This window comes from Leptonotus elevatus, chromosome 7 (assembly GCF_054856555.1).
Source record: "Leptonotus elevatus isolate MCC_2025b chromosome 7, RoL_Lele_1.0, whole genome shotgun sequence".
NCBI lineage: Eukaryota > Metazoa > Chordata > Actinopteri > Syngnathiformes > Syngnathidae > Leptonotus > Leptonotus elevatus.
In genome coordinates, this window is record NC_141245.1 from 21,136,295 (window position 1) to 21,160,032 (window position 23,738).

The 23,738-nt window shown below is 42.0% G+C and overlaps 3 protein-coding genes across 8 annotated transcripts; 2 read left to right on the forward strand and 1 right to left on the reverse strand.

The window, feature by feature from the left end:
- The first annotated feature begins 840 nt into the window (after positions 1-840).
- Positions 841-12,117, forward strand: rsf1a (remodeling and spacing factor 1a). 3 transcript variants are annotated; one of them, XM_086080684.1, is made up of 19 exons: positions 841-1,046; positions 2,306-2,397; positions 2,489-2,581; positions 3,043-3,248; positions 3,331-3,455; positions 3,657-3,746; positions 3,961-4,515; positions 4,815-5,283; positions 5,509-5,680; positions 5,895-6,098; positions 6,186-6,290; positions 6,567-6,646; positions 6,749-6,797; positions 6,874-6,974; positions 7,088-7,152; positions 7,752-7,920; positions 8,122-8,327; positions 8,392-8,580; positions 9,300-12,117. In XM_086080684.1, the coding sequence occupies exons 1-19, from the start codon at positions 893-895 to the stop codon at positions 10,001-10,003; spliced, it is 3,828 nt and encodes a 1,275-aa protein (XP_085936810.1). In that variant the 5' UTR covers positions 841-892; the 3' UTR covers positions 10,004-12,117. The 3 variants fall into 3 exon arrangements, with proteins under 3 accessions (XP_085936810.1, XP_085936811.1, XP_085936812.1); XM_086080685.1 differs by having other exon boundaries at positions 3,660-3,746; XM_086080686.1 differs by lacking the exon at positions 841-1,046 and adding an exon at positions 1,293-1,605.
- A 1,185-nt stretch (positions 12,118-13,302) lies between these two features.
- Positions 13,303-16,789, forward strand: sertad3 (SERTA domain containing 3). Of its 4 annotated transcripts, none has more exons than XM_086080692.1 (2): positions 13,303-13,425; positions 14,829-16,789. In XM_086080692.1, the coding sequence occupies exon 2, from the start codon at positions 14,836-14,838 to the stop codon at positions 15,682-15,684; it is 849 nt and encodes a 282-aa protein (XP_085936818.1). In that variant the 5' UTR covers positions 13,303-13,425; positions 14,829-14,835; the 3' UTR covers positions 15,685-16,789. The 4 variants fall into 4 exon arrangements, with proteins under 4 accessions (XP_085936818.1, XP_085936817.1, XP_085936815.1 ...); XM_086080691.1 differs by having other exon boundaries at positions 13,317-13,425; positions 14,826-16,789; XM_086080689.1 differs by lacking the exon at positions 13,303-13,425 and adding an exon at positions 13,436-14,095 and having other exon boundaries at positions 14,826-16,789.
- A 44-nt stretch (positions 16,790-16,833) lies between these two features.
- kcnk6 (potassium channel, subfamily K, member 6) lies at positions 16,834-22,162 on the reverse strand. Its single transcript, XM_086080688.1, has 3 exons — positions 21,727-22,162; positions 19,813-20,205; positions 16,834-17,412 (listed from the first exon to the last, which is right to left on the reverse strand). Exons 1-3 carry the CDS (start codon positions 22,043-22,045, stop codon positions 17,207-17,209), a joined length of 918 nt encoding a protein of 305 aa, XP_085936814.1. The 5' UTR covers positions 22,046-22,162; the 3' UTR covers positions 16,834-17,206.
- Positions 22,163-23,738: the final 1,576 nt, after the last annotated feature.

The window sequence follows — 23,738 nt, forward strand, 5'->3', positions numbered from 1 at the left end:
GAAATTGTCTTTCCAACAACGACGGCGTTGCATTCGCGATTTAATTTGATTTCGTTGTTAGGATTTATTCGGGGTTATGAAATTGTGACTTTGCTTTGGCGAAGAACAACGTTGCGTATTGTTTATGGGTATTTTTAAGGAGTCTGGGAATGCAGCAACATCTAGTTAGGGCTCTAAAATGCTGTATTGTTTTAATGGCAAGGAGATTTGAATTTCAAATTCCACCGAAATCCAGTTTTTTTTTTAACATTGCTAACATCTCACAAGTTCTATCTATCTATCTATCTATCTATCTATCTATCTATCTATCTATCTATCTATCTATCTATCTATCTATCTATCTATCTATCTATCTATCTATCTATCTATCTATCTATCTATCTATCTATCTATCTATCTATCTATCTATCTATCTATCTATCTATCTATCTGTTTATCTGTCTATCTATCTATTCACACGCTACATAGCACTCAGTTTTAATGTTATAAAAGTCGTTGTGCCACGGAAAAGTACATTAGTTTGCATTGACCAGTTTAAACTTGGTTTAGAGCACTTTTGGTGAAAGAAAAAAACATCCTGGACTGCTGCTGTTGTTTTTCTTTCGCGATAAATTATTAGAACCCCTAACTTGTCACATTGTAGTCAAGTTACAATTACACCAAAATACCAGTACATATTTGCTGTCAATGTAAGAAAAAAAAATTAACCACAAAAAAAAAAAGGGGTTTATGAGGTTGGTGGTTTTACGCCCAAAAGCTTACCCGGAAGTTTTAGTCCAATCCACAATCACTGCTTTGCCCGCCCGCCCGTTTCTCCCATTCATTCCCTTTTGACTCGCATCCCTCCCAGCCGCGACCGGCCCTCCCCTCCCGCTTCACTCCGCCTGGAAAGATGGCTGCTCCGGCGTTGCTCAGGAGCTCCGAGCCGGCGCTGTGCCCGAGCTTCGCGGAGGTCTGCTCGTTCATGGAGCGCTACGGGGCCGTCCTCGACCTGCCCGAGATGACGTTCCCGCAAATGGAGGGTTACCTGCGCGACAAGACGTCAGGTGAGAGGCTCATTTTTGTTAATATTGTGACGAAGGGAAGAAGTGGCGGAAAAGCTGCGACACTCGGAGGATAAGGAGGGGGAGAAGGGGGGCACCCGGGCACCATCACCAATATCATCGCGAGGATGGTGAGGGTGATGAAGATGTGTGTTGTTGGCCCTGGTGAACAACATCATCATCATCATCATCGTGACTATAACGACGTTTCTACACATAGTGACATTTTAGCCTCGTTTTTCATTCTTCCGCCATAGACAACCAGAAATGAGTTCCCAAGTTTGGAACAGGAGAAACCGTCGAAGCTAACATGGAGCTCAGCTAGCGCACCCCTAAAAAAAAAAGAAGAACCTTCACGCTCATTTGGCGTGGAAATAATAACGCTAACGAGTTTAAGTTAGTGGCTCAGTGGTGTCCAGTGTTATTTAGAAGTGGCGAGATGTGGTGAATGTTGTGTGAGGAGAAGACGAGCAACAACAAGACTTGAAATGGGTGAATGTGAAGAGAAGGTAGCCATGATGCAGCCTGGTTAGCTCTTCCGAGTCGACTCGAGTCTTGTCAGGTGTACTTTTTTTTGCTTCAATTCACCGGTAACGGGAACTCAATTTTAAACTGACGTTCAACTTCACGTTTGTTGGTTATTTGACAATAATGTAATCGTCACGGTTTTTTTTTAAAAGAGGGGGGGATAGCTAAAAACAGAATGGATGAGAATTGGTGGCTGTCAAATGTGCGCATGCGCAGTATATACTTTCACAGCTCGCTAGCTCGCCGTGTTAGCATTGATGCTGAGAGTTGATACAAGCTGGATTTATGATGTTTGTCATATTTTTGCCCCAATAAATCTTAACGAATCCCATTTAAAGTGTTACGTTTGTACTGTACATCGCTTGAGCCTGCTTTATAAATCGAGTCGTTTAGTTTCAGTTTTAATGTCTTGTGACGTCGTAACGGTATTTTACGACAATACTGTCGAGGCCAGTGGAGGATGTAAATTTATTTATTGATATAATAAGTATCTAGTTGTCTGATTGCACTTACATTTACTGGTAATATCATGTTACTGTACATCAATTCAAAACCCAGTTGTTGCATCCAGGGACAGTCTGAAATCATAACTTGTTCATAAAAACACCAGTCTCTCTCTGTCTCTCTCTCTTCTAAATACATTTTATTTGTTTGAAGGTGGTCCAAACAAGTGGACCATGTGTGCATACGTTTAAAGTTTTGCATATCTTTCCAATTTCTTTCTTTTTTTCCAGTTCCCAAACCTCTCATAGAACTTCATGTGAAGCTGCTCCGAAAACTCGGCAAGACCGTGACGACGGAGCGCTGGGAAAAATACCTGGCCAAAGCAAGTGAAGCACACAGTCGGTTGACTTGACTTATGATCAGGGTGTGAGTGAGATTTTAAAGAGGTAAATCTGTTGTTGTTTTTTTTGTAGAGTTGCCAGGAGCTGAACAGCGCCTGGGCATGGGAGCTGGAACAGAATGGTTACCAGGACATGTCCATGGAGTGCAAATCCAGCATCCTCAAAGTATGCTAGTGTCCCGGTGCCACATCAATGTGTGATTGATAAACCTGGTTGATATATATTTTTTAAATTTCTGCCTATCTTGAAAAAGACTTAAAAAGTCCTTAAGAATGACACTTAATACTATAATTTGCTATTCAAAGGTCTCAAAATCCTTATTGTGGTCCAGTTGTGTCAAAGTAGCTTGTAAAAAATGTCAATACTTTGTTTTGTTGCATGTGGATGAGGTAGATGTAAGTAATCTCTCTTGAATGAGATGAAATCACTACAAATATTAAATTTGAAGTATTCTTGCAACTTTTCCTAATTTATATCAATATCAAGCCTGTTTCATCCACTCAGCACACACATTTATTGATGAGTGGTTTTAAGTTTGATAAAATTGACCTTTTAATTTTTGAATTTACCCCAACAGTTTTTGTGACTATGAAAATTGATTGTATTCTCCTCTTTATTTTCCTCAGTATCTTTGTGAGTGTCAGTTTGACGACAACATCAAGTTCAAAGCTGTGATCAATGAGGAAGAGCCAGACAAGATGCGCCTGCAGCCCATCGGGCGGGACAAGCAAGGCCTCATGTACTGGCTACAGCTGGACCAAGAGCAAAACATCCGGCTGTATACGGAGGAGCAGGACGACCTTGACGGTTCCACCTGGAGGTGCATTGTCAGGTACCGTAACCAAACGGAAGGCCTGATTTGCCATTGGAATTGTGTTTTTCTCAACTTGTGTCCTTCCTGGTGGTCCCCTCAGGACCCGCAATGACCTGGCTGATGCTCTGGAGCTCCTGAAGGCCCAAGTCTTTCCGAACCTGAACCAGGATCAAGAGCAGAAACTGGTTGAATCTGAATGCAGCAGTCCTGATCACAGAGATGCAGGTAAGTGACTAAACAATGCTTTAATATTTTCAATTTGCTATCAAAAAATTCCTTGCATGAGGAAAATAAAGTGACATACAGAGTCCAGCTAACTCACGTCCTTAAGGAGGAAAAATGCTAAATAAGATGGATGGATTTTATTTATGTGAGTGAAAATTACAGCAACCTGAGCACAGCATTTTTTCTTGTGTGACATCAAAGTAGACGACGAGGATGGCAAACTCCACAAGACCTCAGAGGATGTCAAGGACAACGTGAAAGTTGAAAAAGAGGAAAAAACCCTCAAACAAGGTTAGATTAACATTCTACTGGCTGGTTCACACCAATTTTATCGATTCATTTAAGTTTATTTTTCAGGACAATTTTCATTTGAATCTTTTTTTTTTTTTTGTTAAAGCAGCTTTTTATAGTGTAGTGTGTGATTCCAACTTGCCTCACCTATATAATTGTATATGAAAAAAAGGACTTAAGTGGGGAAAAAATCTTTGTCATTTTCTGATTCTAGTGAGAAACGAGGAGCAGACGGCGAGTATCAAGCAGGAAGCAAAAGAGGAGAAGACCAGCGATCGAGTGCCCCCCATCGACAACCATGTGAGCACCATCACCTCTGTTATCAAATCCGAGTGCAAAGACGCGCCTGTCGTCATGACGACGGCACCCAAGCAGGAAGCGGACAAGGAAGAGGAGGCTGAGCGTGCCGTGGTCAGGAGCAGCCAGCAGGCTAAGATACCACTGAAGAAGAGAGAGCTGAAGTTGGCCGAAAGCTACCATGGCAGCCACCTAAACAACAACAACAACAGCAGCAGCAGCAGCAGCAGCAGCAGCAGCAGCAGCAGCAGCAGCAGCATCATAGTGTGTAACCCCTCAGTCATACAGACCAAGGACAGCTCAGTAGCGCCAGCTGGTGGCCAGGCGGTATCACAAGAACACCCCGAGCTGACAAATGGGAGGTCGACAATAGTGTCGTGTCACGTGGGGGTCATCCGTGGACCGACGTCCAACGATGAGAACGGCTGCAAAGTGGCGGAGGAAGAGAAGAACGTGCAGGATTCCAACACAAGTACGGAAAGTATAACATTTGATTTGATTCATTTCCAAGTCTGGAAAATGGAAACTAACAGTAATCCCTCGTTGTTTAGAAATGTGAATTTGCCTATTTCCGTTTTTTTTTCTTGTTGAACAAATAGAATAATGATAACAACAATAACAGACATTAAAATCTCACAAATTATTTTATTTAACCAAGAATTATCAGTTTTATTTAGTTACTTTATTATTATTATTATTTTTTAAACCAACAAATGGTAATTATTATGGTCTGGAAAAGGCATAGCGATTTTTGACATTTTAAATTTGTAGGAACCTTGGAGGTGGGACGCCAGTCAGTGCTGGTGAGGAACGAGCCCGTCGTCATGGAGACGGCACGCATCGACCAGGATGCGAAAACAAGTGCTGACAAGGAAACCGATGAAAGTGTCCTTCAGGGAGATAACACTGACTTGGGAACACGAGAACTTGACGTGGAAAAAGAAGGAAACGAAGATGAACATCACAAGGATGTGAGCACTTCAGTAAAAGTCGAAGCAGAGTTGAAGGTAAAGGACAAGGACGAGGAAAGCGTCAATGGCGGTCTACCGGATCAGTCCAGTGAGAAGGATGCCGGGGAGAAGCCGCGGCCACGAGAGGAGGCCTCCTCAGAGCTCCAGAAGGAAGGGATCCGCTTGAAGATCAAAATCCCGCCTCATCGCAGGAACAAGATGAAGGCCAAGGAGCAGCAGAAGGAGACGTCGGAGGGGAGGTCCCTCAGGAGGTCTGCCAGGATCTGCAGGTTTGTCAGATACATCAAACATTGTTAAACTTGTTAAAAATAACCCTGAGCAATATGACTTGAAAACATCTCAGACTTTTTTCACGAATATACGATTTTCATTTCTAGTCTGTTTTTCCCCCTTTACTAATGCAAAAAAAAAACATGACAATGACATTCAAAGCAAGTATAGCATATAGTATACCGGTAGCTTTTTAGCAGTCATCTGCTTTGTCAACCTTTCAGGCCAAGCTCCAAGGCAGCCGACAGCCCGAAAAAAAAGAAAGGCCAGCGACCGCAGACAAGAGAAGAAGAAGAGGAGGAGGATGAGGAGGAAGATGAAGATGATGAAGAGCAGAGTGTTGCTGACAAGAAAGACGAAAAAGCAAAAGCTGTCATCCAAATGAGGAAGCGAAGGGTATTGTCACTTTACCTCATTCTATGGACAGATTAGATGAACATGGCAACACAGACTAAAATCTGATTGGACAAAAAAAAAAAAATCTAAGATCCTCCCCTGTGCAGCTGAGAGAAAAGCTACCAAATGAAGAGAATACATTAATGCAAGTTCACAGAACTAATATTCAAATTTTGGTTGTAAATGTAGGTTGGTCCTTTTTTCACATGTTCAGGGTAAGCGGAGACACCGACACCCCCGCTGGTCCAACATAAAGCGCCACAAACAGAACGAAGAAGATCAGGAGGCATCGAATAAGGCTGGAAGAGGCGGGGAGGCCAGCGAAGCAGGAAGCCACTCAGACAACTCGTGCCAGTCCGAGGACCTTCCCAAGGAGGACGCTTGCACTCACTGCGGCCTTCCCAACCACCCGGAGCTGGTGTGTAACTGTTTTCTTTTTAACCTGAATGATGTCATCGCCGGGAGCTTGCGGTGGCTTCAGCTTGTTTGCCCGTGTCATCATTAGATTCTGTTGTGCGACTCGTGCGACAGCGGATATCACACGGCCTGTCTACGACCGCCACTCATGCTCATCCCGGATGGCGAGTGGTTCTGCCCGCCCTGCCAGCATGTAAGTCACCCTCAGGAGAACTTCTACCACTGCATTTACACTCCAGGGCCAAATGCACAATTCAAATTCAACACCTTTGCCTGATCTTATTTCTATGTACATTTCAGTGACACGTATCTCTGTCTTTACCAACAATACAAAGATTGTACGTAAATTGGTGCGCATCACTGATAAAGCGACAAAAATAGTTGGGTGGTTGGATGTGACCAATCACTAATGGTTTTAGTAATGCTAGCTAATTAGCGATGCTGCTAATAAGCTGTTTTGTGTGTGCAGAAACTGTTGTGTGAGAGACTGGAGGAGCAGCTTCTGAACCTGGACAGTGCGCTGAAGAAGCGAGATCGAGCTGAGAGGAGGTAAACACACACACACACTTTCTATGAGATCATTAAAAACTTAAAAATTAGCCAAACAGCATATACACTAACGAGTTGATGAGTCAAATCTGTCTGCGTCAGGCGGGAGCGGCTGGTGTACGTGGGGATCAGCGTGGAAAACATCATCCCTGTGAGTCCAGCGCAAAATGGCGGACACCTTAAAAATCCGCAGGAGAGAGATTTGAGACTGAATTGTGTCCTCACAGGGAAACGAGGAAGACGAAAAGACCCCCAAGAAGAAAGATGCCAAGAAGAGTAAAAATCTGGGGAGGAGGTCTACCAGAGCCAGGAAGCACATCAGTTACAGGTAGGTTTGTAACTGGTGACTCGGCCTCCTTAACTGGTTAAATGTATTTTGTCGGTTTCATTTGTAGCACTGGTTTAATGTTTCAAATTGTTTCATGACCATTTCTGCTCCAGATTTGACGACTTTGACGACGCCATCGACGAGGCCATTGAGGAAGACGTTGGCGACATAAACAGTGGTGAGTGGGCCATGTTACTATTAAAAATATAATATTAATAATAATTCTTGACTTGCTTTTGATTATTATTTTTTTTTCACTGCTCTATTTCCTTATATTGTGGCCAGGGGCCGTTCATCCACACAAATGCAGAGTCCCCCGCTCACCCCCTAATTTTCCAAATGCATTTTAATGGCCAATCATATTTGCCGGCCGGCATGAATTTTGCCCATATTTAAAAGGGTTGGAAAGTCCCTCTTTGTGTCCAAAAACAATGGCACTGATGGAAAAATGATGGCCCCCTCCATCACCTCTGGGATAGACCATATAAACCATATAAAAATAACATGCAAATACACACAATATGTACAGTGGTACCTTGAGAAACGAATGAAGCGTAATAATGTCACCAATGACTCACCACATAGAGGTTATTTGTTAGCCCGTCTAATGCATTTCCCACTACGTGTTAGCATTAAGCTAGTCGACTAGAAACAAAGCTACGTTTTTTTTTTTTAAATATATATATGCACGGTGCATTAGAGAAAGGACCATAAGCTATTTGCTTCACGCTAAAAAAAAACTTGTAATAACACCAAGTGGTTCCGATGTCACATCAGGGGGAGGCAGAGACTTTGCCGCCGGCGCGGCATTGTCGGAGCACGGCGCGGCAAATCGCAACCGGCCGATGACGCTCGCCACACAAAACAAGAAGCGGCGGCGGCTCAACGACCTGGAGAGCGACAGCACGGCAGCAGAGAGCGAGGACGATTTCATGCTCAGCAACAGGTGACATCATCATCGCTACAGGATGTTGGACATTTGGAGCAGGAGAATACTTTTTAGATTTTAACCACATCAGTGAATTGCTGTGACCCATCTGTCCCGTAATTGAAAAAAAAAAATCATGTTTGGTACTTGGCCGCATAAGTTTTCTCGCCCCTGGTTTAGCTTATTTGTGACTTTAACGTCCTAATTGTCTTTGTTCAGCTCTGAGGATGAAGAATTCGGAGGCTCGGGGGCCGACGACGATGACGAGGACGGGGCTAGCTGGGACAGCGCGTCGCGGCCCAAACGGCCGGCAAGAGTTGCGTTCAAGCACAAAGCCGGCAGGACCAAACACAGAGTCGGGAGGCCACCGGGACGGCAGCGGCGGAGACGCTCTTCTGAGGAAGAGGAGGAGGGCAGCGACGAAGGTGAGTGCCATTGATGTCATGAAGTGATCGCATTCAAATTTGCTCACGCGCTTTCCTCCGACAGACTCAGATATGTACAGCGACATGTCGGACAAAAAGCGCGGCGGGCTGAGGCGCGGCCAGCGGCAGCAGGTCAACTACAGGGAGACGTCGGAGTCGTCGGACAATTCGCGGACCTCCGCCAAAAAAAAGAAAGAAGTGAAACAGAGAGGACGGCCGCGTAAGGAACGTTTCTCCAGCGACTACAGCGATGGTCAGTACTCTCCACAGAATCAAATTTCCAAAGCGAAGACCTTTTGTAATTTTAATGGGGGTTTTTTATATCGCTTGTCTAATATTCCCCCCCCCCCCCTTTTTTCTTGATTTCTAACATTTTAGCAAAGTATTTTTTTAAACAATTTAAGTCTCACTCAATTTTTCTATTTCTCTCTAATATAGTATTTTTCTATTTCTTTCATCTCATATTTGTCTGTTTTCCTATTATTTATGTATTTTTGTCTGTTTTTTTAGTGTAATTTTCATCTCTGTATATTTGTCACATATTTGTTTTATTTGTGCATTTATTTTGTGTGAAATGTGTATTTTTTTTTAATAGAATAGGGTTCTAATATTTATGTGTTCTTCCATGCAATATTTTGGCATTTGTATAGCATATTCTACTTCTATCTGATTTTTTTTCCCCTTCAATGTTTTTTTGATGTGGGGGAGGATTTATGTAAATCAACCCCATTGTGACATCACAGTGCGGGAGAAGATCAGAACAGCTCACTTAGAGACATATTTTTAATCATATAATAATGTATAATTTCGCACGTGACCATCCACAAGCACATATGTTTGTATTAAGATATTAAAAAGTCAATTTTACATCATATATCTCCTTTAAATTGTGAAATAATATGCAATACATCCCCTTTTAAAATCACTGCGACATGTCTAATGTGTTTCAAATAATCATACTTGTTCTTCCAGTGTCACCTTCCTCACGGGACTCTGAAGAGGAAGATGAAGATGGTCGGGGGAAAAGAAAGCGGCAAGGACTAAGAGAAGAGGAAGACGTCAGCGCTCGCCGTGCCAAAGCCAAGCGAAGACGACGTGACCAAGAGGACGAGGAAGAAGAAGACGGCCAGGCAAGAGGGAAACGGCGCCGACGGAAATCCTCGGAGGAAGACGAGGACGAGGACGAAAGGAGGGAAGTCCGGAGGATGGGTAAAGAAGAGGACGACCCGGAGAAGATGGGCAGAGGGAAGAGGCGGGAGATGTTGTCCATACAGCGGCGTAAGCGTCTGGCTCAGATGCTAAAGAAGCGAAGACCTTCCACGGACGAGGACGAGTCCCAAGAATCGGAGTCCTCGTCTGAAGAGGACCGACCCGTCCGCAAAAGACTCAACCGCATCGACTCGGACGACGACGAGGAGGAGGAGGAGGAGGAAGAAGGGGAAGGGGAGTCGGAGGAGACGAAAAATGACAGTGACTCTGGGGACAAGGTGCGAGGACAAAGCAGACACCGGAGCGACAGGGGGGCCGCACGTGGCACTGCCCCGAGGGACGCTGCAGCAGCGGGCGGGCATGACAAACACAATGGCCCCTCGCATACTGAGGAAGAGGAGGAGGAGGACGATGAAGAGGCCAAGTCAGACTCGTTAAACTCTGTCCACAACAGTCCACACTCGTGATCCATTCTTCGTCGGGTCTACTTTGTAGACCGGTTGTTCTCAAACTTTATAAGTCCAAGGGAGACGTTTTCCCAGTTAAACATAACTTCCATGTCCACCCCGTAATTAATGTCTGAGGAGTTAAAAAAAAAAAAAAAAAAGTAAAGTTATGACAACAAATTCATATTTTTTCGAGAAAAACAGTTGAAACGTTATGAGAATTAAAAAAAAAAAAATCATGTTGTTGTTTACAAGGAGAACAATTCATAATCTTTACAAGAACAAAGATGTATTTTGACTTATTTAAAAAGTTGTAGTCTTACATGGGTTAAGTCGTATTTTGCCAAGATGAAGTTGGAATATTCATTTCAATGAAAAGCTTTACAAAAGCGACACGGTTAAAATTAAGAGAAGAAATAAAAAACTTATGGTAATGACTTATGAATGAGGATTTAAAATAACATTTTCTTAGTATTATTTTTGATATATTCAAGTTTTAACAAGGGAAAAATATCACAAGTGAACTTCTATTAAAAAAAAGACACCTTTATACTCGAAAATTCTCCAATTTCATTGTAACTGTGCAACGGCAATAACAATTATAACGGAAAAAAAATCGGACTACAGTGAGCCTCTGCATTGGGACCCTGCCACGAATAACCAAAATCCACGAGAAACTTTTAATCTAATGAGAATTTAAAAAGTCCGTTTAACAAGCGAAGAACGTCATCACAAGTCTCAACTGAATTCCAAAAACAACTTTATTCTCATATTATGCCTTTTATTTTGAGAAAGACGCCTTCTCAAGGAAAATAAAAATAAATAGTACTACATTCTTGAAAAAAAAAGCCTTTTATTCTCGATTTTATTCCTGTATTTATACGCCTTTTGTATAAAAAAGAAAAAAAGAAAAAGACTATTTATGCAGGGATGTCAGATTTATGTGATGATACATCACAAAGTTTTTAATACTTGTTTATTATGTTTGTTTTATTGGCGCACTGGTCCCTACACGTAGGTAATCACTTTTTTTTTTTTTTTTACGTTATAACATTATTTAATACAAATTCTTTTACAGACCCCCCTGATAACTATTGTTCTAGCATCCCTCTCTTTTCAAATAAATGCACAAGTAGTGAGTGACCCTGCAGGTTGTCGTGACCATAAAAGGAACGACCTGACTCTCCCCTCAAGCCTCGTGGTCCTTCTCGCAGCACTTGTTCAATAGCCTCCGCACTCTGGATCATGTGACTTGAAGTGACTTTTCATTTTGAACACTGCTGTACATCCTAGCGTGTGGCCCAGCCGTGCGCTTTCTCTATGTTTCTTTTGTAAAAATATTAGATGTTGCGTTTTAGTCCTCTTGTAAAATATAGTCTTCTATTTTCCCAATGAAGAAGGAGCGTTGCAATTGTGAGCAGCAGACGAACGCCAAGTTTGACATGTTAACTTGGGACCCCATGGATGCAGTTAAAAAGCAGAGCAAAGAGATGGCCATGATTATGTCAGGTAGAAAGAGATCCCTCATTTTACTTTGCATTCATCGGATTGGAAAACTGATGGTCAATTTCCATGAGGATTTATGATTAGGACTTAGTGGAACATTCCAAATTTGAAGCTTTGTGTGGGAATGAACTGGGAATTGAAATAAAAAGCTCGGGATTAATGTTTTTTTTTTTTTTTTATAATTGTAATTTTGCCCCACCCCCCCCCACAATATTTTCATTTGATATGCAATTATTTTTCCCAAGGTCTTCCCATGTATTTTTTTTTTTTTTACAAGCACTGAGCCCATGGGCACTGCGACGTCAATTTAATTTGACAGCAGGTGGCAGTACACAGCAAAATTGCAGACTCCTGAGATGGATAAAAACAGGTGGATGTGTCTGCTTAATTCATATTCCACAAAGGCAATATTAATCAGAACACCAAGTTTACGCTCGTGGGGGCGCACAGAACATGTTGCAAAGAATTGCTTGGGCTTCCACTGAAAGGTCACACTTACTAGTATGCATTTTGACCTGTGCTAAATTGTCTTACTAGTGAGGATACAGTGTGTACTAGTACATGGCTCTTACACTAGTTCAGCTGGATATCCACGATATTAAATAAATGCTCAAACAACGTTCCATACACCTTCTAACCGCTGTACTATTTTATTTTAAGATATATATTATTATTTTTTCACAAGTGCGAGCAATAATTTGGCTGAAAAATATCCCACTGGAATAAAATGTAATTATTTGTCACACACACAAAATATATACTCTTTCTGCATCTCATACTTTATATACAAACTTCCCAGTTAAAAAATAAATAAAATCTATCCAATCGGAGCTGAACATGGCAGTTTTTGTTAGAGAATTCACTTTGTCTCTTGTTTTTACACGTGGACAAATCCGCCGACTCAGAATCAAGACATTAAAAAAAAAAAATAAGTAGTGGTGGTCATGTTTCCAAAGTGCACCTTAATCGGGATTGAAACAGACTGGACATGGATGTGTGACTGTTGTTTTGTTACTGTAGTGTCACAATAATGTCACCTCAATGTTGTCTAAGTTATTAAAAACCAGCACTGCGAGCATCTCCTCAAAACATACTGCAGCTGTCTTGTTTGTTTGTTTTCTTCTTTATTAGTCCTTTGTATGGTCAAATGTCACTTTCCCTGCAGTTAATGTAAGAAATCACAGGATTAGTTTATTTTATTACTTAACATGAATTTTATTACAAAAAGCAGTATTTAATTTTATTAATTATTTTTTGTTTAAGGTGGTGTCTTGGGGCGGGGGTCAATAGCAAAAGTCTCCTAAAATTCACCCACCAGCTGCGTAGAATGTAAAGTTGTTAACACTACCCGAAATAAAGTTGGACGCCATAAATTCATGCGTCATTTCCGTTTGTCACAAAAAAAATAAAGGCGCCACGTTTTATGTCGTCTAACTATGATATAAACGTCAAACCAAACTATCCGCTAAATTCATACTTTATCATGTTCCGTCGAACTTTCATAGCTTATGTCTGGAGGGACATGTTGCGCAACTCTTAAAAAATCACTCCCAGGAAGAACGGAAACACTTGACCGAAAATCGCTCTAAGAGCTGTACCTTCAAAATAAAAACTATTGCGAGTTAATAAAGAGTTCACAACAAACATACTACAACCCTATTACAAAAAGGAATCCAGATAATATTTTTGGCTTAATCCCTAATTGACTGTTGGATGTTGTTTCATAATAAATTGAGTTTTATAACGTTAAAGGAGTTGTAAAGTTTATTTTGAAGTATCTTTAATGTTTAACATCCGGCAAGGAGTTGGCTCACTGATTGGCTGACTGAGTTCCATGTGGCAAAAAGGTCGAACGGGTGGATTTTAAATTCAAAACAGTCAACTTTTAACTTTATTCTTTTACGGCAACTTCGTGGCATCTACGAAGCTTATTTCAGGTAAGCTATGGTGATATCTGAACATTAAATTCTCTATTTAATGTAATTTAGTACAGTTGCCCCCCCCAGTCGACGCGTGTTGAAGAAAGTAACTGTTTATTTGTGTTTATCGTTATTAATGGTATTGGAATGGAATGGTTACATTCAATTGACCTACATGCGTTCATTTAGTTTTAAATGATAGTTTGCGACAGCGAAGCGGATGGGAGTGTGTCGACGAGCCGGTGATGTCATCGTGTTGGAATTACGGCGACTCAACGTGCATTAAAACACGGCAGTTAATCAAACGCAACGGTAGAAAATCACTGATTGTTGATCATCGTTGACGGAGATTGTTATTCCATCATCCATCATCAGCTTTTTGCCGTAAAAACGGCCACTGTACGTCTGTCTTGATAAAACAACATTACCCATGATGCACCTCGCCAACACCAGACATGTTTTTTGCGGCGGAGCTCAAATCGCAGGCGGGAGAAGAAGGAAGCAAGAAAATGGTGGCAACATTTAAACTTTAAACGCGGACGAGTTGTTGTTGTAATCTTTATTATTATTATTATTATTATTATTTTTTTTTTTACGTCTTAACATTGCTGCTCGTTACGTTGGGCGTTTTAATGAACACTTTTTGACGTTAGCTCAGAAGTCGCAGCCTCCCGAGGAGAAGCAACAGGTCGGTTTTTTTATCTTTGAAAAGTTTACGTTTTCCTAACGTCTCGCTTTCTAAAATGTCCGTTTACCGGTCAATTACGTAAGCATGTGGAGTTTATTTTGTGTTTTTTCTTTTCACTATTTACATAATATTCACATACCTATGACGTCATTAAGGACCAGAACATGGCACATTTGTTAAGTCTCCTGTTTTAACGATTTTTTTCTTTTCCATTTTACACGCACCAAACGATTTAAATAAACGATGTAATCTATAAGGATGCTCAAAAAGTAACATTTGGGATGTTTTTGGCGGGGCAGATGCTAAAGCTAACCATGTTAGCATTGTGTTAACTTAAAATGTGTTTTTAAATTCGTTTTTTGAAGCACAAGTACAGCACACGTGGCAAAGTGACGCGTACAAGAGTGCTTTGACATTTTATTGGAACGACTATCATTTATTTATTTTTTTAAAAAAGTTCGTTTTTATGTTAAACTGTTTGTTTTGAGCCGCCATGTTGCGGAAATGACATCGGGTTTCTTCGACTTCCCGAAGTTGAGAAATTCGAACGTTGCCTTCCGAACGACTCAATACTTGGAATTGATGACTTAATATATTTCTTGTTTTTAGTATTAGTTAATTGTAATAAGTTCACATAGTGAAAAAGCTCATGTCAATGGCATTAGTCCAAACAAGATTTAATAAAAACAATTAGAAAACTTGATTTGCGCCATTTTCTTTTCCTCCCCAGCAGTTTGAAGATGATCATGAAGCCACACAAGCGCAAGCTTCAGCCGGACTCATCTGATGATTCTTCGGGTGGTGGCTGCGGCGGCGCCCTGTCATGGGAGCGTCAGCGTCAGTTTGTGTTCAGCGTCTCCCTTCACAAGTACCAGCGGGACCAGGAGCTGGCCGAGCCCAGTTTGCGGCGGTCCGTCCTCATCAGCAACACCCTGCGGCAGGTGGAAGCGTGTCATGTGCCGACCCTCGACCTCCAGCCGCCTCACCCACCTATTACCCACCCGCCGCACGAGCAGCCGATAGCCACCATCACGAATGACCTGCCGTCCGCCGCTAAATGCCAGCGGCTGGCATCCGGTCGCGCATCATCCGAGGAAGCCGAGGACTGGAGCTCCCTGTCCGCCGACCCAGATTTCACCATTTCGCCCGCCGTCTCGTCCATCCTCACCGGCCTGGATTCCAGCCTGGACACGAGCGTGTCGCCGCAGTTTCCCACCCCACGGGCGGCCCTGAGATCCCTGGAGAACCTGCAGGCCTGTACGGACGCCGGCGGGTTCTGGCTGAGGCAACAGATCCGAGGGGCTCATAGCCAGGACCTGATGGAGTGGGAGGTCGGCGTGGAAGCGGCGCGCTCCAGCTACCTGAAGGACGTCACGGCCGAGGACATGTTCCATGACATAGACACGTCCCAGCTCGAGAGGGACATGGGGATTCTGGGCCTGAGGAGCGACGGGGGCCCGCCTGAGGAGGACCTCGCGTACCGCAGCACTAAGGGCCTGCCATCCATCTCGTCTTTCAGCTCGCCGCCGACCTCCTTCAAGGACGGACTGGATCTGGAGCACCTGATGACCATGCTGGTGGAGTCTTGAGAGGAGAGCAGGTCGTCCGATTTTACCTATCGCTGCCAAGCAGTATAGAAAGCCATTTGAGCATTCTTGATATCCAGGTTATGATCCTCACGAGTAAGACAATTTCGCCCCTGGTAGAATAAATATCCTACTAGTAATGTTTTCATTCCCTATACCTTTAACCATGCTAGTAGGACAACTACAAGTGACTCAAAATGGGCACTACTTGGCAAGTGTACTACTAGTGCAGTCAACACAAAAAAAGGATTGTAATTGCCTGAAGGTGCCACAAGATGGCAGCGAAGCACTTTCTGACCAAATGAACGCTTATAACACTTAAGATGCCACCAAAGCAAGACTTTTATTTTAGAGAAACAGTGACAAAAGGAGGTTCGGTTACCCCAAAAAATGCAATTCACAGGTTACTAGCAGAGTACTACTGGTAGCACACAGATGTCAAGTGCACAGTTTTTGCCTCACTAAAATGTGATTGTCCTGCTAGTATGCAAAAATGTCACAGTGGAAAATTGTTACTAGCAAGTCAGTGATACTACTCGTGTGAAAAAAAAAAAAAAAGTACTAGTACATGGAATAAATGCTCAGAGGGCTTCCCAGAAAGCAGCGAGCCCGTGGCCAATGAAGCAACTTGAATGTGTCTGTTACCGTACGAATCTTTGAGCTGACAGCCGTCAAGTGTCTTGACACTAAAGTGTTGTGTGGAATCTTCTGTGAAGAAAAGTTTCACTTCTTATTTATCAAGCAGTTTTCGTGAAGATGTTGCCTTGTACTTTTGGTCCATGTTTTTCGTATTCACAATAGTTCCAGTAAAGATGCTCTTGAGCTCAGTTTCCTTGTTGGAATTACCGGTAATGCACTTTCCTTAATTTGTTGTGAATACGCATCATTTTGATTGTCCAATGACACCAAGTGTTTACGTCCACGTGTTTCATTAAGCCTCAAACAGGTCTCTATGTTGTAGAAGAACTCACCACTTTGGCAGTTGTTATATTTTTCATGCTTGTTTTAAAATGAAGGGGACAATGTCTGCTTTGTAGTTTTTTTTTCTAAAGAGATTTGTAATTGTTTTTTTCTACCTGTTCTAATTTTTTAAAATTAAAATATACTGTAAATTTAGTGTTGGGCCTTTTTCCACCACCACAATAACAATACTTATTTCAACATCTTTATTACCAAGCAAACAATCTGCATTAAATTCAAACAAGTTATTGAACCGTATCTTAGTTAAAATATGAACATTAAAGTGCATCTCAAGTGTATAAATCTGGAAAAGCTTGTCCGGCCCCCCCAAAAAAATCTACATTTTTGCCATCAATAATTCAAACTGCTGGAGAAGGAGCAGCGAGATGCAACAAAAACAAACAGACATGAAAAACATACTTTGGTGATGCGGGATCCGTCCTCATGATGTGAGGCTTCCTTGGGAAGTTCATTGGAAAAACCGCAAACCTCAAATCTTCCCCAAACAGTCAAGACTTCCTGTTCAGTCACATTTAAGTTCCTATGGAGCGCGTGCGTTCACGTGTCACCGGTCGCTGATGGAGTTGTACGAGGGCCGCTTCTGGGCGGCGGCGGACGGCCCGTTCTCCACGATGGGCTCGCGGTCCTCTTCCTGGTCGGACTCCTCGCAGCGCGGCAGCTGCAGGAAAGTGGTCAGACCGTGCAGGTCGGCCATCTTGTGGAAGGTGCGCAGCAGAAGGTACATCATCATCAGGCCCACAAACAGGTAGACTGCAAGAGGGAGAGGAGAAGGAGACATTATGCATAAGTGTTTTTTTAATTGTTCTGTTTTAACTGTTTTTTTTAGAGCAGGTCTGTTTATTCTTTGAAAAGGCTTCATTTTAGTTTAGTGTTTTTTTGGAGTATCTGTTTGGTGCAACATGAAGAGTCTAAATGACGTACAATTCCTAAACAACTGTTCAGTCCGGCTGAACAGTAATACAGAAAAATACACAAAAAATTAACCCCGAAAGTTCATGTAACAAATTGACAAATACAACAAGTTAGGTCTTTCTTCACAATTTCCTACAATTCTTTGTATTCAACATCAACTTTCCATAATATGTCCTTTTTCAATCTCAAAGACTGAAGTGAAATTTATGGCAAAGGTGACAATAACAAGGTCTGTTATTCCTCATCTGAAGGCCATGCGGTCACATGCATGCAGAAAAAAAAAAACTCCGCCCACATCTCGGCGGCCAATCATACTGAGGGATTATGACAAAGAGTGAACACCAGCTGGGGGATTAGTTTACATTTTTTGTCCCATTTAAATGAATTTAAAGCAACAGTGACACGCTTATTAAACACCCAAATTAGCAACAACCTCGTGTGATGAAATCAACCAATAAAAACTTGGAAACTAACAGTCTAACAGTCCAACTGCAAAAGGCCATCTTATTTGCTCCTACTGTCTTAAAAGATCCTAGTTCTTCCTATTTGATCTGTACAATTATGTCCTAGTTGTCCCTTGTTATTGTACAGCTAAAACTGTAATTTGTTTCCTTTGTTGTACATATTTTCAACTAAAATGAATTATTTTCATAGTATATATTAATGCATTGGCTTCGATTCCCGCCATTTTTTTTTTCATGCTTGCAATGCATTGTGGTCTATATCAAACCGGTTGAGTGAATATCGATGTTCACTACTTTTCAGAGTGCATTGTGGGTAATTTTGAGTGCCCTACATTTTCGGTCCCTGGACATCCGGAGTAGGGTGCAAAGCCAAGATGTTGGGGCTGTCGCTGTATAGTAAGAAAATGGCAATCCAATGCGCTGACAAGTTACAACGCCTACTACTGGCCTGGCATGCACACAATTTTTATGACATCTAGAAATGTTTTCATTTTTTAAATATTCCAACAAACTAACTTCGTTGGGTGTCTTGACATTTTTCATTGACAAGTGTGTTCTAAAGAGCAGGACAAATATAAAGCTCAGACACTAGTTTCACTGATCAATACGAAATTGGTTTTAACAAGATTTTTCCCCATTTTTTTTTTTTTTACTTAATTCCTTCCATTCTCTGGAGTATAAGAAAAACAAATTAACCATCTATGAAATATACCAACTATAACCAAAAAGCCCATTATAACCTTGGACGTCTGTTCTATTGTGTGATTGGTCAGTCTGCCTTGCGAGGGTGTGGCTAAGCATAAGGTCAACGCTAATTAGCGCCACCAGAATCCAAATTTTGAATCCCAGTCTTACAAAAAAACAAAACACAAACTGTTAATAAGTAATAAGCCGCCACATGTGACCTGGACGGTCCTGTTAGACAACAACCGTCGTGACCTCATACAACACTGGGATGAGAAAATGTCTGCCAGTGGCATTCTGTTGCCAGACTACTCGGTTGGCATGTGGCAGCTCTGTGTGATGCCAGCCTCCTAATGGCCGCTTCTAGGAATTTGAATGGCTAGCCAGGGTTTCTGTGTCTGTGATGGAAATTGTCTGACTAGTCGGAGACATGTTTAATTAAACTTTTGTTTTAACCGCATCTGACTTAACTGGCCCATTTATCTGGTGAAATAATTGATTATTAAATAACAAAATATTAGTAAAACAAAGCATTTTAAATTTACACTTACAATTTTTGTTTACCTGAATATATATATATATAAAAAAAAAAGAAGTCATTTTACTGCTGTAATTTTAACTAATTCAAACCCAAAAACATCTAAATTTTATACGTAAAAAAAGAAAAGGTTTTATGCGAGAGCATACATAAGGCTTTGATACAGTCGCTTAAAGCAATGGTCGCTATTACAAAAAACGTATAAGATCAGCCAGGGCCATGTTGCAACAAGCTCTTTTTGTCAGTGTTTTCAACATGAATGTGAATAATAATGAAACTTAGCTATATTCTAATGCTAATTGCTGCAAAACAGAAACAGATACAAATACACGTTTTTTTCCTGATGAAAGAAGAGACTATACTTTCTTTTGGTAGGTTCGATGTTTTTATGGCAATAGAACAAAATATTCTGTGGACAAAGGGGGTTGCTTCGGTGAAAATAGCTGGGAGTGAATATGTTTTAATCCCAGCTGTCCTAAAATTCTCACCGTCAACATAAAAAAAAAAAAAAAAAAATTTTAAGACTGGCAACCTGGTGTGACGTGTACTCACCCATGACGGCGACCTGGTAGAGCTGTTTGAAATCCTGCTCAGGCTTGGCGGCAGGCACAAAGTCCCCCAGGCCGATGGTGCACAGCGAGATGAAGCAGAAGTAGAACCCGTCCAGGAAGGACCAGCCGCCCTCCACGGCGCTGAACACGGCCGCCGGGGCCGCGAACAGACACAGTAGCACCAGCGCCAGCAGCGACAGGAAGTGCACGCCGGCCGCCGGCCGGGCATCCAGGCCGCAGCGCTGCAGTTGGTGGAGTGGGGCCGCCACCAGGGGGTACATCAGCCTCTGCACGCACGCCGTCAGGACCAGCATGGTGAAGGGAACGCCCAGCAGAGCGTACACGATGGAGAAGACCTTGCCCACATCGGACAGCGGCGTCGTGTGACCGTAACCTGAACACAAAAGATTTAGTCACAAAAATATCGTAGCCGATTGTTTGACATTTTCCCCCACATTCATTTTTTTGTATTTACGATGACCCATTTCTATTCTAGTATTTCTTTTTTTTACCGTTTTTGCAATATTAATTTTTTTCTTCACAATTCGTTGATATTTTTCCCCCTAATATTCTTTTTTTCCCATGTAGTATTTTATTACCCCAAAATTTGGGTATGTTGCATATTTACCCCCCAATACTTTGCTATGTTTTCTATGAATTTATTTTTCATTGCTTATTTTTCAGTTGTTTTTTTACTTTGTCAGGCTTTCTTTTTTTTTACGATCTTTTCCTGACGTCTAACATTTTGCTAATTTTCCAACATTTGGATTTTTAATCTAATATATTTTTATATTATTTTTTTCTAACATTCATTCATTTTTCATCTTATTTATTATTGTTATCATTTCCACTGCTTTGTAATATTTATTTTTCCTAATTTAAAAATTTCAAATATTCATGTCATGTAATCCCAGAAGGTTAGAAATGTCATGAAAACGATTTTTTTTGTTGCTTGTGTCAAGAAAATGTCACATACCATCAAAGAAATTGATTACGATTTGACTTTAGCTTCAGTACAATGTTGGCGTCATCAGTTTATGTCTATAAGCAGCTTGACGACCTTTCTGCTTGCATCTATCTGATAAACTCCAAACAAGACTCTGGTCATGAAGACATCAGGTTTTGGTGATTTGAGGTCTCAGGTTCAGGCATCAACGACACATAATGTAACGTCGACTGAGAAATTTGAGTCTGCCGTGGCTAAAAAGCACAAAAGATCACCGTGAATGTCCATCTGGGAGCACATTTCCTGCGGAAACGTTAGCTGTCTGGGAACATATTTTCAGGAGGAAACTGTCTGTCTGTCCGTCCATGTGTGTTTGCGATAATTGATTAAATCTACTGATTAACTAGTTTGTCAGTTCTACACAAGCCTATAGCAACAGTGTTTAGTTCAAGTGTCTCTACAGTCTTTGCTGTCTATACTGACAGTCTGAAATTGCATAATTGATTGTTCCAGGTGTCCCTAGGTTCAAGTCGCTTGTTAAATTTGCCACAATGAAGTTGTGTGTTGCCTTCAGAAAGCGTCTGAAATTACACAACTCCTCAATTTATCGTTCCAAATCGCCCTAAATGTCGAGTTCAGTTACCACTTGTCTATCAAAGTCAAAATCAAAGAACATCTCCTACTCAAATGGCACAAATTAACGAGCCAATTAAAGCACTTGAAGAACCATTGAGCCTGGCGGGTCTAATTCGTTTTCGCGGTAGAGCGTGATCAGATGCATTTTCATTGGCTTTTATCCGTTTTCACATGAATGCGACGAAACGAAAACACCCACGTGGCAAAATGTGGTCACATTAGAGCTTCTTCCCGAAGCTTCTTGACGTAGGGTTGAGGTCTTCGAGAAGATGTCGAGATTTTAAAGGAAGCGGGAGGAAGTTTAAAAAGAAAAAAAAAGTTTGCCTGACTCACCCACGGTGGTGACCAGCGTGTTGGCGAAGAACATGGCCGAGGTCAAGTCCCAGTTGGACGCGTCGGAGGAGGCGTTCGGGTTGACCGCCACGCCGTACATGTTGGCGGCCAGCACCTGGCCAACAAAGTGCTCCAGGGCAGCGGCTGACACGCAGCTCTGATTGAGAAAACGCCGCTTCAGGGCGTCCATGTCCCGGCGGAGCTGCTCCTCGACCGGCCGCTCGAGGCTGGAGAAGACGAGGCCGCCGAAAAGGAGGTAGATGACGTAGAAGAGGACGAACCCGCTGAGGAGAAGCCACGACCTGCCGAGGGGATTCATGTCTGCTGCCGATCCGGGACGGAGACACTCCAGCTTCCCTGATGTGACTTTGAGGGGGCCGAGCCCGGCCTGCGACGCCCCCGCCCCCACCCCCTCCTCCTCCTCCCACACGCGGGGAGGAGGAGGAGGAGGAGGAGGAGGGGTTCGTCCTGGAGGTTCATCCTGGATCCTGGTATCATACGATCACGTTACACAATCGACAAACTACTAAACATTTTTAACAAGGCTTTGTCGATACTAGCACGAAAAGAAACACTAATTTGCTCCTTTATATGTTTGATCATGTTTTTCACGAAAGTGCCCATTGGACACTTCATTAGGTACACCCGCACCTAGAGAGATGTAATCATAAAGTCAGACAAAACCAAGATATTACTGTTCACTGTCTAAGTTAAATGTATTGATTTGACAACATTTTTTAAACGTAAATATTGTACTTTTGCTGTGTTGTTTTTCCACAGACATACAAATTCACTTTATTAGGTACAACTAACTACACCATCAATTTTTAGGTCCAAGAACCCGGAAGTGTAAAAGCCCTCTCTACCTGTTTTATTACGATTTTATGAAATTGGGAGGCCACGTCTATCATAACAGAACACACCGAACGATACATGCTTGAAAATGAATCGGAAGTCTGACATTTTGGATTAAACGGCAGCCATTTTGAATTGCAGGGCTCGAACTTCCACAAACTCCTACTAGGGAATTTGCCCAAATGGACAAATATAGGCCACACTAAATTGTGAAAGGTTTTAGCCGGTGCCAGCTGGTGTGAGCAGAGCATCCGTTTTTGATGATCATTTCAAGAATTCCCACAAAAAAGTAGGCGTGACGGCATGTACAACCAGAGAATATACCTACACTAACACAAACGTTAACTTCCAAACTATGAGCAAACTTTTGGAAAATTCAGTACTCTTTCCTTATCTGTGGGCTAAAATACTGTATTATACTAAGGAGTGTTTGTAATATTTAAACTCATTTGGTGCCACGATTACTTGCTTGTTAGCATCAGCGCAGAACCAGTTTCCTTGCAAATGTCTCGAGTGCTGGCTAGCATTCTTCAGACACATGCTAACAAATCCATTAGAACACACGCAGTTGCTTTCTTGTGACTGACGCGCATGACAGAGATGTCAACCAATTGATGTTGTTTTCCACTCAAATTGTCCTCAGGATCACATGAGCATTTGTTCACACATCTCTTGTTTGCCTTAGTTGGGGTTTTTTCTCTCTCCTGGTGTGTTCTTTTCATGCAACCTTGTTTTGCTTCCTCTGTAGCTTAAAGCGCTTCTTTCTCTTCATCCTGCTGCTGAGCTGACTCAGCAAATTTTACGCTTAACCCTTTCCTCGCAGCTCAAAGGAAGAAGGACAAATAAAACACACTTTGACTAGTGATTAGCAGAGAGATGGGAAAAACGCCACCTCTCCCTGAAGCACAATCTTAGCATCCATGTGTGAGAAACAATCTCGAGACGTTTGAAAATGTCGAATAGGCCGCAATGTAGAGCGTGCGTAGACTTTTAATGTCATTGTGTAACGCCGCTGACTATTGTTGTTGCTGAACTATGGAGAGTAATTGTGATTAGTTCCTTAAGTTCCACTTATATGGAAAGTCTCCTTTCACGTTCTCACTCATGACTTTGACATGTGAATCCTGTTTGTACAAATGAGTTCAAAATGTGTGTTT